Here is a 13,251-nt window from a genome sequence, read left to right as displayed (position 1 = left end):
CAATACTTTTGCTCACCTAAAAATTGGGTGGTCTGATACCAAAAGGTGCTATGTTCTAAGTACTATAACACACCTAGGTGTAAATACCAGGAAATAAAAGCTGAAATTCTGAACTCTTGTCACATGTTCATCTTTTTTTCTCAACCCCAAATGTATTGAATGTATTGCAGAAACAAAGGAATTGGCCTTGCTGTTCCAATACTTTTGGAGGGGACTGTAGCTCGATTTCAACTGTGCACTAATTGTAAACACATTCTCTATCTATGAACTACTTCTCCTCCTTAATGTAGTCCTCTCTGTAGTCTACCACATCCTTACCACTGTCATTTTTCACTTTCTGAGCTATCTCTCATCCTTAACATAGTCTTTTTTTCTAGCTAGGGCTAGTTGTTATGACCCCGTCTAGGTTCAGACCATAATAGGATATATGATTAGGGAAGTGAGTGGGGAATAGCTGATGGGAATGAATGCTGCAGACCGACAAGCAACTCCGGTCCCTATCTGTCTATCCAAAACTAACAAACTAGTCTTGCCAGGTATGGGCCGACTTTGAATGCTGAGCTTAGGGTACCCCCAACAGAGGTTTAAAATTCCACACAGAGTCCCCTTCAAAGTTAATGAAGAAAAAAATAACAAAGCAAAATAACAAAATAATGCCCTGATGGAATGATTTGTAGTCCAGCTAGGAGCACTTTGACTAACCGGATTCCCTAAACGTCGAGCAGAGGGCCAAACAAGAGTCGAGGTCGAATTGAACAAACTGAGTCAAACCCACCAAATCCACTGTGTAAACAAGCAAGAAGGGCTAAGGCAAAAATTGGAGTCAAACACAAAATCCAATCAGCAAACAAACCAGAATTGTTGCAGGAGAATCAGAAACAAATAGAACTAGTCAATGGACAAACACAAAATCTAATCATGAGACAAACCAGAAGGGTTAGACAAGAATCGGAATCGGACAAAATAAGGTTAAACACGCAAAGTCTAATGAAGTATCATAATCCAAGCATATAAATTCGAAGAGCTAGTCTTCGCTAGTGAATGACAAACGGCGGCTTTTTCAGACCGAGTAACTGAAGACAGAAATTTGATGACAAAAAGGAAGAACAAGACACCTGAGACAAATGTAAACACTTATGACAGGTTTTGTGTAACATTGTTTCTTTTCCTGATACTTTAAACTAATTTGACTTCATTTCAGAATTCATTTTCTTCAATTTTTTTGCTGTCAGCTCTGTCCATTTCATAATATTTTTGTTTTTATTACTGTCATCCCTTTCTGTGATTATCCTGGATCAGCTGTTTAGAGTGAATGTAAGTGATACAGACTGATGGGAAATCACCTCCTGAGGCCCAGGCAAAAAAAGTTGAAGTATTTTCATTTTGCGTGATGCTTTATGTGTTCATTGGTAGTAGGTGTGAATTTGGAGGGTATGGGAGAACCCCCATGGCACACAGATGAGCCTGCCATGTCTAGTTAGGTGTGTCCTTTATTAAATAAAGCAGTTTGTGATGTGCTGTGGGGCTTTCTGCCTGCTTGTCTCTGGTGCTCATCCAGCATTTTACATAGAATGGAGAATCTCAGAATAAACTGATCCTAACAAAGGAGGTGGTGTTCCCCCAAATGTGCATGCAGCCTTTTACATGTAATGATCAGGGACAGGACGGTTTGCGTGTGTGGGCACTCCCATACGCTGGCAGGATTTGCTACTTGCTGGGGTAATTTAAATCAATTCTGGTGGTGTTACAGAGAGAGGCGAGCCTGTGGGTGGTGCTTGCTGCTCATTGGTCATATCCTTTGTGTTGTCATTACATTTAAATTTAGCTGATGCTCCTACCAAGAACTACTACATAACTTACATTTTTACACAATATTTTATACAGCTGGTTGTACAGTACAGTAATTCAGGTACATTGTTTCTGTGATATAAAGATGCCCTGCCTGGGAATCAAACCAGCGGCCTCTGGGTTAAAATCTTGGTTTCATAACCATATACACCAGCAATACAGCACTGTTACATTGGTAATACATCAGTGTTACCAATATATGGTTTGACACATCACATTGGTTATTTGCATACATATTTTCTGTTAACTATATTTGATTTTAAGTTTTTTATTTTTAATAAATTTCTAAAAACCTGTTTTCGCTTTGTCATTATGAGGTATTGTATGTAGATTGATGAGAATAAAAATGAATTTAATCAATTTTATAATAATGCTGCAACGTAACAAAATGTGGAAAAAGTAAAGGGGCCTGAATACTTTCCGAAGGCACTGTATACACTAATAGGTCCATTTTGCTGAACATTAATATCTCAGGTAATGGTGAGCTGTCTGTCTCCATCTCTATTTGCCTGCCCCTGTATTTCTGTAGACGGGCTTGTTTCATTTACAATGTAAATGGCTGGCAGTGGCACAGAGATCACGCCTTAGTGCAGGCCTGACTGGAAAATCTCTGGGCCTCTCTCTATCTCAGCTCTCTCTCTCTTTCTCTCTGCCCCACTTCTTTCCAGTGTTTAGATCTGAAAACTGAGAGTTAATGTGTCACAAAGGTAAACCAGTGGCAAGCAGAAAAGGAGAAATTTGTTTTTAAGCATTTGTTTTTTTTTTAGAAAAACGTTAACCCTGCGAGTTTATGCATTGGAATGTCTCTAAGTTAGGGTGTAGTTCCCCATTTAGGGACAGGATGTGAGGTCATTGGTGGTGTGTGGTGTGGAGCTGTGTAGCTGGGGTAAGCTGGAAGGAAGAAGGGCTGTAACACCGCCCCCCCCCCCCCCCCCCCCACCACACACACACACATTGTTTCTGTTTGATCTGTACAGGAAATTACACTTCAGCTTCCCTCTTGCCACACTTCAGAGGACATGGTGACTATGACACCACACTGTCCTCAGTGCACAAACTCTGCATGCACTCACACACTTGCACCTTATAATGTACCCTCTATCCACACTTATTCGCACATAGATAGACACATACACATACATGCAAACACACATGCATGCACGCCATTTTACCTAGCTTCTGTAGACACTCTTTGTCATACACACTCCGTATGCCATGTCCTGTCTACACACCCTGGCCCGCAGAGGCACTACCCTCTCTATGCAAACATATTTATGCAAATGTACCAAACAAAAACCTCACCACACCACTGCCATGCCCAGCCCCTACAAATCTCTCTCTCTCGCTCTGTCTCACTCTCTGATTTCCTGAGGAGGTGATTTAGAGAGGAGGGAGGAAGCTGTCCTTTGCAAATTGAACAGACTCGTGAAAACTTCTAGACTAAGAGAGAGGACAGAGGAAAAAGAGGGAAGGAGGTATGTGCTTCAGATAGAGCCCCAGGAGGAGATACAGAAAGGAGGCAAAGTTGGGCAGAGGAGACGCAGGTAACTACAGTGTCTTTCTTAATCTGATGCCCACTTTATTTGCTGCCAGTTTACCTCAGTTTTGTTTCCTAAAACAGATGGTGATGTGGAGAGACAGATGTGGAGCTAATTAAGTTGAGAAATGTAGTGTTTAAGTCTGTACTGAGAGACGCCTGTTAAAGTTTGGGGGGTTTTCGGTCTGATGAGGCTCTGAGGCTGGGTAAGAGTGGGGTGGGTGGCAGACATCCTGTGGACTTGCCCCCCCCCCCCACCCACCCACCCACACACACTGTTAGACTCCTCTACTCTTAGTCCCGAGAGAGATGGAGAGAGAAACAATGAAAAATAGCAGTGGAGAAAAACTTGTAGAACACCAGTAGCATCGGCAGTAGCATATTTTAAATTGTCTTTACTTATTTCTGTCTAAAGATGTAGGTATTGATGTAATATCTGATGTGTTAGCTCAGAAATAATTAGGTTTGTGCAGGTTACATGAAAAATGTGCTAGTAATGTTTGGTGATTTTATTTTGCTTTTAAAAATCTTGCTCAGAAAAACTTCAGACCCATACTGCTGTTTGCACTTTATTTAGCGAGTTCTGGGAAGGAGAGAAAAAGAATGAAAGATGAAGGGAAAGAAACCAAGGAAGAAAAGAGGGAAAGATTGAAGTAGAGAGGAAAATAAATAGGGAAAGAGAGAGAGAATCAGTTCTTTAAGAGATGTAGGTGTGTGGAGGGTGTGTTTCCTGTTGGAACAGAACTTGGAGTGTGTTTGTGCTGCTGGCTATCTGGCCTGGTGTGAGAGAGCAGTGTTGTGTGCTAGCCTGAGCCCCTGTTTATGGAACGAGTGTGGCTCCACCACAGGAAGGGGCTGAAACAGGGCTCTCTCACACAAAACACACCATCTGTTTTACACCAACTCCCAGCTCCAGAGTTTGGTGTGTGTGTGTGTGTGTGTGTGTGTGTTTGTGTACAGTATGTGTACGTGTGTGTGTGTGTACAGTATGTGTATGTGTGTGTGTGTGTGTGTGTGTGAGAGAGAGAGAAACAGGAAGCAGACTGCATCAACAATTAAGCATCATGCTCACATGTTTCAAATGGAAATACTGCACGTAGGAGAGGACAAGGGCAGGGGACTTCTCTGAAACTATGTATTGCACATTTTGAGTGGAGTCTAGGATTGTACGGAGCAAGCATTTGCATCTCGGCATCCGTCTCTCTGCCCTTGTGTTGTCATGTCTGGTGCCATGTTACACTTCCGGTGTCTGGTCATGTCGCTGTGTCAGTTCGGGTTTTTATGTTCCTTCAGTCCTGGCTGTCAGTCTCTTCATAACAGGCTTGTCTGTGATCGTGTAATCTTTTATTTGACCTCCCTGTCTCTGCTCTCTATAGCAGCAGCAGCCTCAGCAGTCTGTGAAGAAAGGAGCTGCCGCGCCTTCTGTTGCACCAGAAGCCATGAAGGAGGAGCCTGACTGCAAGGTCAAAGGTGAGCGAGTCTAGGGCTCTCCCACAGGGGAGGCAGGGAGGCTCACTGGTGAGCTACAGCAGGTGCTCCTAACTCTGCTCTATGAATATATTTCCCCCTTTTAACAATATGTTGTTCCTATTTTCTCGTATTTACTAAATAACTCATTTTATCATTTGCAATAAAATTAAATGCTTTATGCATCCTTGGTGATGTTATTGTTAGAATTTCTAAATGTTAAATTGTTCTAAATAGCTGTGTGTCATACAGATCCATTATATAATGACATCATGATTTTGGCATCCTCCTATTTTCTAGTGTGTTGAACAGCCACTGCAACAGTTGGAGTTCAGAGTTAAATGTTTTATTCAGGCTGGGATTCTAAGCCACAGGATGGTCATTTTTGTGGCTTTGAGATTAAGTTCAGGGACCCCTGGATTATGGACCAGAGGGTCATTGATTCAAGTCCTCGTCTGAGCAGTAGGACAGATCAATTCACTTCAACCACAGGGAAAAATCCCTCTGTGTGTGCATGCATACATGTGTGTTTGCATGTGTGTGTGTGTGTGTGTGTGTGTGTGTGTCTGGATAAATGCATGTGGTGAGAATGTAAGCGCAGGTGTCTGTCTGAGCTGAAAGAACTAGTCTGATGCTTTATGAAAGTGCTTACCTGCGATACTTCATGTCCTGCACTCTGCCTGTCCCACAGCAAAGGAATATTGCAAGGTCCTGTTTCCTTACGAAGCACAAAATGAAGATGAACTGTCCATCAAGGAAGGGGAGATTGTGGCAATCATCAGCAAGGTGAGGGGACGACTGTCCAATCCATAACCTGGGGAGCTGTAGTGTCAGTCAGGGTGTTCACACAACCAAGCTTGCTAAGCAAAGCTTGTGGACTGCTGTAACCAGAGCAAGATACTTTGAATTTTCTTCAAGTTAAATGTCCTGTTGTTTAAATGTGCAGCATTGGACAATCTGCACAGTCATGATATATACTAAGGAAATGAAGTCTCCTGTCAGGTCCTCAGCTTGCTCGGCATGTAGACATGGAGGGCACAGCTTGAAGCTGTGCTTACTGTGCCCTTCAGCGGTGAGGAAGCAAACCTGGAAGCTGACATGGTGTGTCCCTGCTGCAGTCCCGCTTTGCAGTGCACGTCTGTTGCATATTATTGCCTTGCTGCCCAACACAATGAAATGTTTTGATTTGTTAATAAAACTTTGGATACATATTGGTTGCAGATTACATTGTTATATTACTGCATGTGTGTCCGTTGTTCCCTTCTGTACCAGTGGGGAACACCAAATATTTTAATAAGTGTCTAAAATACTAACAAACAAGCCTTTTAATTGCCATATTGTCCTGAAAGAAAGTGACGTTAAATTCCTGGAAAAAAGGTGGCAATATCTTAGATCGTGTGGAGGGGCAGGGTGATTGTGAAAAAAACACAACAGAAGTGGTGATAAAATGGTCAAGCTTGGAAGTGAAGGGAAGTCATCATAGTTCAAAGTTAAAAAGTACAAAATGTGAACTTCATTTCACATTTTCCTTCTCTATGTTTGCAACCAGGGCCTTTTGACAACACAAGATAATGTGTGAAGGATTCAAAACTGCAAATTTTCATTTCTGATGAAAATGCACCATTTTGTGAATTAAGTTTTCCACTAGCCATTATTGCTCTAACCATTCAAAGCTTGGGATTTTACTGGGGTGATTTGTCTCTCCAAGATAAAGACAACGTTACCCTGAGAGACAAAAAGGAATTTCCAGTGGATATTTGTTCTAATGGTGTGTTCCATCCCAGGAATTTCAAGTTAATGACATATCACTAGCACTAGCTGAGCTGTGTTAATAGTTTCAAGAATAAATGTAACAGTAAATGAAAACACTATAATGTGCGTATGCCGGTTTTATCTGCACATACTAATGTTAATCAAGGACAACGCATTTCCAATGGTACCATAAGAACAGCCACATGCTCAGATTTTGAAGCATGGGGCTTTATTCATGAAAAAAAGACAACCTCATAACTTACCGTGAAGTCGGTTGTGGTCCAAATCAATGAGTAAAGCTGCTTTTATTTGGTTCCTAACACTCAGGTAAGCTTTTGCAAAGCAAATAGCCTACCATACAGACCAAACTGGTGTGTGCTTATTACAAATGCCTGTGACCACATCGCTGTTTCTTTTCCATTAATCACTTGGAGCATACAGAAGATGAGGCTATGTCAGTGCAGCTTGCAAATTAACTGAACACATTTAACATTAAACACTGAACTTAAAAATTCAAACGCTTTGATGAGTAAAATTCTTTTTTTAATAAATATTAAACATTATTTAAAATGCCTAAGGTCTCCCCAAAAGGCACTACATGTAGATGGATTTCAACACCATTTTGTGTCCCTAATCTCCAAATCTGAAGCCCTCTCTATGACCTCCCTAGGTACCAACCCTCTTGTTTTCTTTTTAGATGGCCTTCTGTAAACGTATAACAGCCAGAAAGCACATTGTTTGTTATAGCAACTCAGAGGGGGCATAACTGTGTAACAGCTGTTACATTTATACAGACGGAGACATCATTCAATTCCCACTAGAATACACTTCGAAAACCATAATAACTTTTCAATGAAAGATAACTTTTTTAAATGATGTATGATTTGATTAATTGAAAATAAAAATAAAGCCTTATACCCAAACATTACTTCCGGAACAGTCATTTACTTATTTTGCTCAAAAAACTTCCACAAAGTGTTCCTTTGGGAGGTGGTAGCGGACTGAATTGCACATGTACAAACCTGAAATGGCTATAGTAGCCGCATTGCACATTAAGTTATTGACCATGTTACATTTATCAAGCATGATATTTATGGCGACCCTGCCCTACACAAATAATTCTGGCTCATAACTGAAGCAAAAAAGTGTTAATCAAACAGAACGAATGTAGGCACACAAGGTGCGTGCTGTCCTGCTTCTGCAGTACATGCTGCACATGCGCTGTGGCTGCTAGACGTGCAGTGTAGATGCAGTTTGTCGCTCTTGTTAAAATTTAGAATTTTGTTAGTGTGCACGCTGGTCAGCTTATTTAAGATGCACACACCCAAGCATTGATCACTTCCTGTGGTGTGAAATCCCCTGGGCTGCTCTACCAGTTGAGATGTTTGTTTCCAGTAGTTGCAGAGCCGGCCGCTGGCATAAACACTCTATGCAGTTGCTGAGGGCCTCAACCATCCCTGTGCCGCACAATGCCCATTTAAATGGTGGGTGTGATTTATGTTGGAGCACTTTGGGTCAACAACAACATGGTTTAATGGCCCCAAAACCCTAAGGCTAGCTCTGATTAGTTATGTGCCCCTTTATAATTTATCTGAAGGTGCTGAGCTACATCAGCATGTGGTAGTGCTAGTGCTCAACAGTTGTACTTAAAGTATAGGTACGTTGAAATTTGATGCCGCATGGCCTTGAATTTTGGGCCTGAGAATTCTGTAAGTGTTGACGAGATACCTTCACTTGAATACTGATTGGTTGTAAATAAAGGCCTAGGCTCTACACTGCAGTCAGAGGCGGTCTGTGCTTATATATCTCAGCTAAGTGCAAGGTTGGCACCATATGGCTGTACGGGGAAGGATAAACCCCCCAGGCAGCCATTAAGCCTAAAGTAGCTAATTGCAGCTCCAGCTCTTCTTTGCCCCTGTCTCCTGATGGTGGAATGCCCTTCCCCAATCAGTCAGGAAGGCAGATACCTTTGCTGTTTTCTGCAAGTATCTAAAAACCAACCTCTGAAGACTAGATCTTTAAAGAAACTCAATAAATAACCCTTCTCTCCCTTATTTTGCAGGTCTTTAGACATGCAACATGACCGTGGCACATATTTCATTGTAACTTTGCTATCTCTAGCTCGAATTGTGTTTGCTTATCATTTTGAGTGCACTTCTGTAAGTGACTTTTGCTAAAAGCATCTGCCAAATGACTAGTTATTGCATTAAAAAAAACAAAAGTTTCAGGGTTTCTCTTTGATGCTTACTTTGAAAATAGTTGCCATGCATACAATTGAGGCCAAAGGTTTAAATACACCTAAGCTAATTTAGTGGTGGTTGTAGGGTGTGGCCTGGGGTGGCCACGGCCATCCCTGAAATCTCATTGGCCACCCCTGTGGCCACCCCAGATCTGATAGGTGGTCAAGTTCATCAACACAATAAGGCGGGACAAATGCTGGTCAATCAATGATGACAGCTGATCCACTGACAGAGGGCCAGTTTTCCATTTCCAACTACTACAGTAATGGTAGGACTGAGGCCATGAGAGCTGATCTCTGGTCAGTAGGGGTGTGCAGAGACGTCATTATCTGTATCTGTATCTGTATCTGTTCAACCAACAAAATGACCTGTATCTGTATCTGTATTCGGATAGAAGGCTGGACGTGGGCGTGGTTTATACCGGAAGTCACGTTAAATCAGGCAAATGTTGTATTTTCTAACCTAATATTCATTGGAAATGCAGTGGCATATAATTAATTATTGAACAATCAGAAACAGAAAAAAATGTTTTATAAATTGAAAGATTCTGTTTTTCATTGGAAATTACTATTTACAGTAAAGATATATAGAAACATATCCTTCAGTTGAAGGGAATAATCTTAAATTTCAATGATGCTGAGTTCGCGTTTCTTGATGTGTTAACGTAATTACTGCAGTTCTCTAGGGAATTACTACTTTACAACAGTAATTACATAAGAGTAATAGCCTAGCCTACATGAACTTTTTTTGCCTGTTTTATTTTATTTATTTTTTCCCCCTACTGAACTAAGTTTGGATAGACTGCAAACCATCTGATGTCCTCATATTTTCCCTTGGTGGCAACCATTACCATGAATGGATTTCGTGTTCGTTATAGCCAAGACCTATGACTGATACATACAGCATTTTACATCTTAAACGGATGAATATTGACTGAAATACAAGGTAAAACGTCGTTTTTTTCAATATTTCGACTGGGTTTTTTAATGGAGGAAATTAACACATACAGCTAAAAACTACAGGTTCTAAGCTTGATTTTGATGTATAGGTTGCAGGGGTTTGAAAGAAATCCAGCTGCCACACCAGGCTTGTGTCTCGCTAGCTCCCGCACCTCCTCCTCGATGCGAGAGTTTCCCTGAGTGATAGCCGGGAACGGTCAGCTCTCAGCGCTGACTCGGTGGAGGCGACTACAGAATATACCGATCACTTTTCAATAATGTGTAGTAAATTAAACGACTAGTTAGTGAAATCAAAGTCCTATGTTGCAAACAGAATGGGCATTTTTATTTAGTGGGCATCCACAATGATATTCGATTTGAAGAAACATAACTGACGCATATAACTTATTTATTAAACGTTTTGCAGCGCAGTGGCTCAAAGTTTGTTGGTGTGTGTAACTGGTGCCGCCCTCTCTCTCTCTCTCTCTCTCTCTCTCTTTCTCTCTCAGTTTTTTTCCCCAAATCCGAATAATAACAAGCAACTTCGAGTAGAAGAAATATCTGTTTCCATCGCATTATTCGTGCTTTCCCAAATACAGTATTCGGATTCGGATGCATCCCTACTGGTCAGTGGACTTTTGACCATGAGTCAGAAAAAAGCAGGTCTCGAAATTGGAAGTACTTGAGCACGCACGTATGGTCATTTAATGTTTAGTTATGTCGACTTTCCCTCTGAATGTGTGAAAACTTTATCTAGCACTTAGCAGCAACTAAATGTAGGCAAACTACACAGTACTAGCTTGATAGCCGGACTGTGTACACCCTACAACCACCACTAAATTAGCTTAGGTGTATTTAAACCTTTGGCCTCAATTGTATGCATGGCAACTATTTTCAAAGCAAGGATCAAAGGGAAACCCTGAAACTTTTGTTTTTAAATGCAATAACTAGTCATTTGGCAGATGCTTTTAGCAAAGTCACTTACAGAATGACTCAGAGTGTAGAAATACATACAAGAGTTAAAATACACATTTAGGTACTGTAGTGACAATATCTTTGCATTATTTTTTAATCTGATACCAATGTTCCCTCTTAAACCTTCATAAGGGGCTCATTTATATGCTTTATAATGGACAAAAAGCATTTTATTCATTTTTGGAGAGATTTTAGATATGTTTCTGGACCCCTAGATATTTTAGACCACTGTGCTGATGGAAAGCTTGTAATTCCTACTTGAAAATGATGCAACAGTGAGTTTCTTGAGACAAAACAGTTGATTTGCAGAGAAATACGTGAATATGTTGTGATTTACAGCAATGCATTATTTAGACATTTTGGATAGATTTGGAGACGCTTAGTTTTTGCTTCATAAATCTATAGTAGTTCTACATATCCACCCTTAGATTTTATGAACTTGTGGTCAAGAAGTTTTTGATCCAGCTCATGTATAGTTTAACCTGCTGTATATATGCAATCTCTCTATTTCATTGCAAACTAAAAAAGTGCAAATTAATTTTAGATTTTTTGTCTAGACAATTGCATTTGTGGCACTTTATTTCTTCCAAAATTATGAATATAAGCTTTGTAAATTGTACAAATGTCTTGCTTCATTTAAGCCATTTTCAAGTCTCTGTGGTGTTCACATCTGGAGTTATAGGGCTTTAAATAGGGTACCCCCTAAATGGGCAAGGATTGGCAAGATTTGGCATGTGCGCTAAGGGGTTAAAAGCCTCATCCTTTTTCCTCCATACATAGCACTGATCATTATGGCCAAACAGTTAAATTTTTGCTGCATCTGACCAGAGAACTCTCCTCCAAAAGGCTAGGTCTTTGTCCTGGTGATCACCTGCAAACTTCATTCTGGCTTTTTTATACCAGTCTTGGAGTAGGGGCTTCTTCCTTGCACGACAGCCTTTCAGGCCATGACGATGTAGGCTTCTCTTAATGGTGGGTGTAGGTACTTTGGTACCTGATGCCTCCAACTCCTTCACCAGTTCATTTGTTGTTATCTTGGGATTCAATTGAACCTTTTGAACCAAAGTTCGTTCAGCCCTGGGAGTTAATTTGTGCCTCCTTCCTGAACCAAGCACTGTTTGTGTGGTCCCAAGATTTTTATATTTGCATACAATTGTTTGTTCAGATGCTCGTGGTACCTTCAGTAGTTTGGAAATTGCTTGCGATGGTCAACAATTTTTTTTCTGAGGTCTTGGCTGAATTCCCTGGATTTTCCCATGGTTTCAAGGGCGAAAAGGCAGTGACTCTAAAGCTAGGCCCTTAAATCCTGCCACAGGTGCCAATTAACTTCTAATTGTGGCAACTGGCCAATCAGAAGCTTCTAAAAAGTCATTACATCAATTTCTGGAATCTTCCAAACTGTTTAAAGATACAGTCAACTTGGTCAGTGTAAACTTTTGACCCACTGGAATTCTGATATTGTGAATTAAAGCTGAAATAAGTCTGTCTCAGCTATTGTTTTGAAATTACCTCTTATGGTAATAAAGTAGATACCTTATTGACTTAACACAGGAAATGTATGGTAACATGAAATGTGTGGAGTTGTGAAAAACTGAGTTTGAATATCTTTAGCCTATGTGTATGTAACCTTTTGGCCTCAACTGTAGGGTTTAGTAGGAGAATGTTGTCAGTGTGTACAATACCCATGATTCCCTGTTTGTATCCTTTTGTGCTGAATGGCTGGTCTGTTCAGTAGAAAAAAAACTGAACAGTAGAGTTGAATTGTGGATTCAGATTGGCCATGTGCATTGTCTCATTAGTTTAGAGTTTTGTGCCTGTGGCAGATATGTTGGCATCACAGACATCATTTGAGCATTTTCATAATCAGAGCACAGATATAGCCAAGTCATAGACATGACGTACCCATAGACACTTGGCCTAACCACCGATATAATATAACCACTGACAACTAAGCGTGGACATGGGTTAACCGGAAACAAAAAATATGGTGTTTATTACCAGTATTATGCTCTGTAACTAAGATACCAATGACTCAACATTGGAAAGAGTTAATCTTCAGCAAAGATACCCTTGAGAGAAAGTACCATTGAAAGCAGTTAGCTACACAAAATCTACTTGAAAAGGTGCACTTAAATTTCACTACATTGAAACTAATATTTTTTTTAAAAACATCAAATATCCAATAAACTTCAGCTGAAATGTCATGTTGTAAAAATGCATTTGACTGTTCATCTGTCTGCCTGTGCTGTGGCTACAGTACAGCATGCATCTGTCTTTGGATGCATGCTGGCCCCTTTTATACCTGATTGTTCTTGCGACTTGTATCTAGATCAGTGGTCTCCAACCCTGGTCCTGGAGAGCTACAGGGTCTGCTGGTTTTTGTTTTCACCTTAAAATCAGCACCCAATTGAGACCCAAGACACCAGGTGAGTTAAGTTAACTGTGTAATCAACTGCTCTAATTAATTCATGAAGTGCAGAGTCACTGTGAAAAC

At 40.6% G+C, this 13,251-nt stretch overlaps 1 protein-coding gene across 5 annotated transcripts in view; it reads left to right on the top strand.

Annotated features, from left to right (window-relative positions):
* Nucleotides 1–13,251, top strand: part of sh3kbp1 (SH3-domain kinase binding protein 1) — a 124,745-nt gene that overhangs the window by 87,999 nt on the left and 23,495 nt on the right. For 4 of the 5 annotated variants that reach the window (XM_035412888.1, XM_035412886.1, XM_035412889.1 and 1 more), the window contains 2 exons: nucleotides 4,762–4,855; nucleotides 5,544–5,638. In XM_035412888.1, the coding sequence (XP_035268779.1) occupies nucleotides 4,762–4,855; nucleotides 5,544–5,638 (189 nt within the window). The remainder of the gene's footprint in view (nucleotides 1–4,761; nucleotides 4,856–5,543; nucleotides 5,639–13,251) is intronic. The other variant, XM_035412887.1, reaches the window with a different exon arrangement.

Source organism: Anguilla anguilla, chromosome 4 (assembly GCF_013347855.1).
Source record: "Anguilla anguilla isolate fAngAng1 chromosome 4, fAngAng1.pri, whole genome shotgun sequence".
Classification (NCBI taxonomy): domain Eukaryota; kingdom Metazoa; phylum Chordata; class Actinopteri; order Anguilliformes; family Anguillidae; genus Anguilla; species Anguilla anguilla.
Note: the sequence above shows the minus strand (reverse complement) of the source record. Positions and strands in the feature narration are given on the sequence as shown.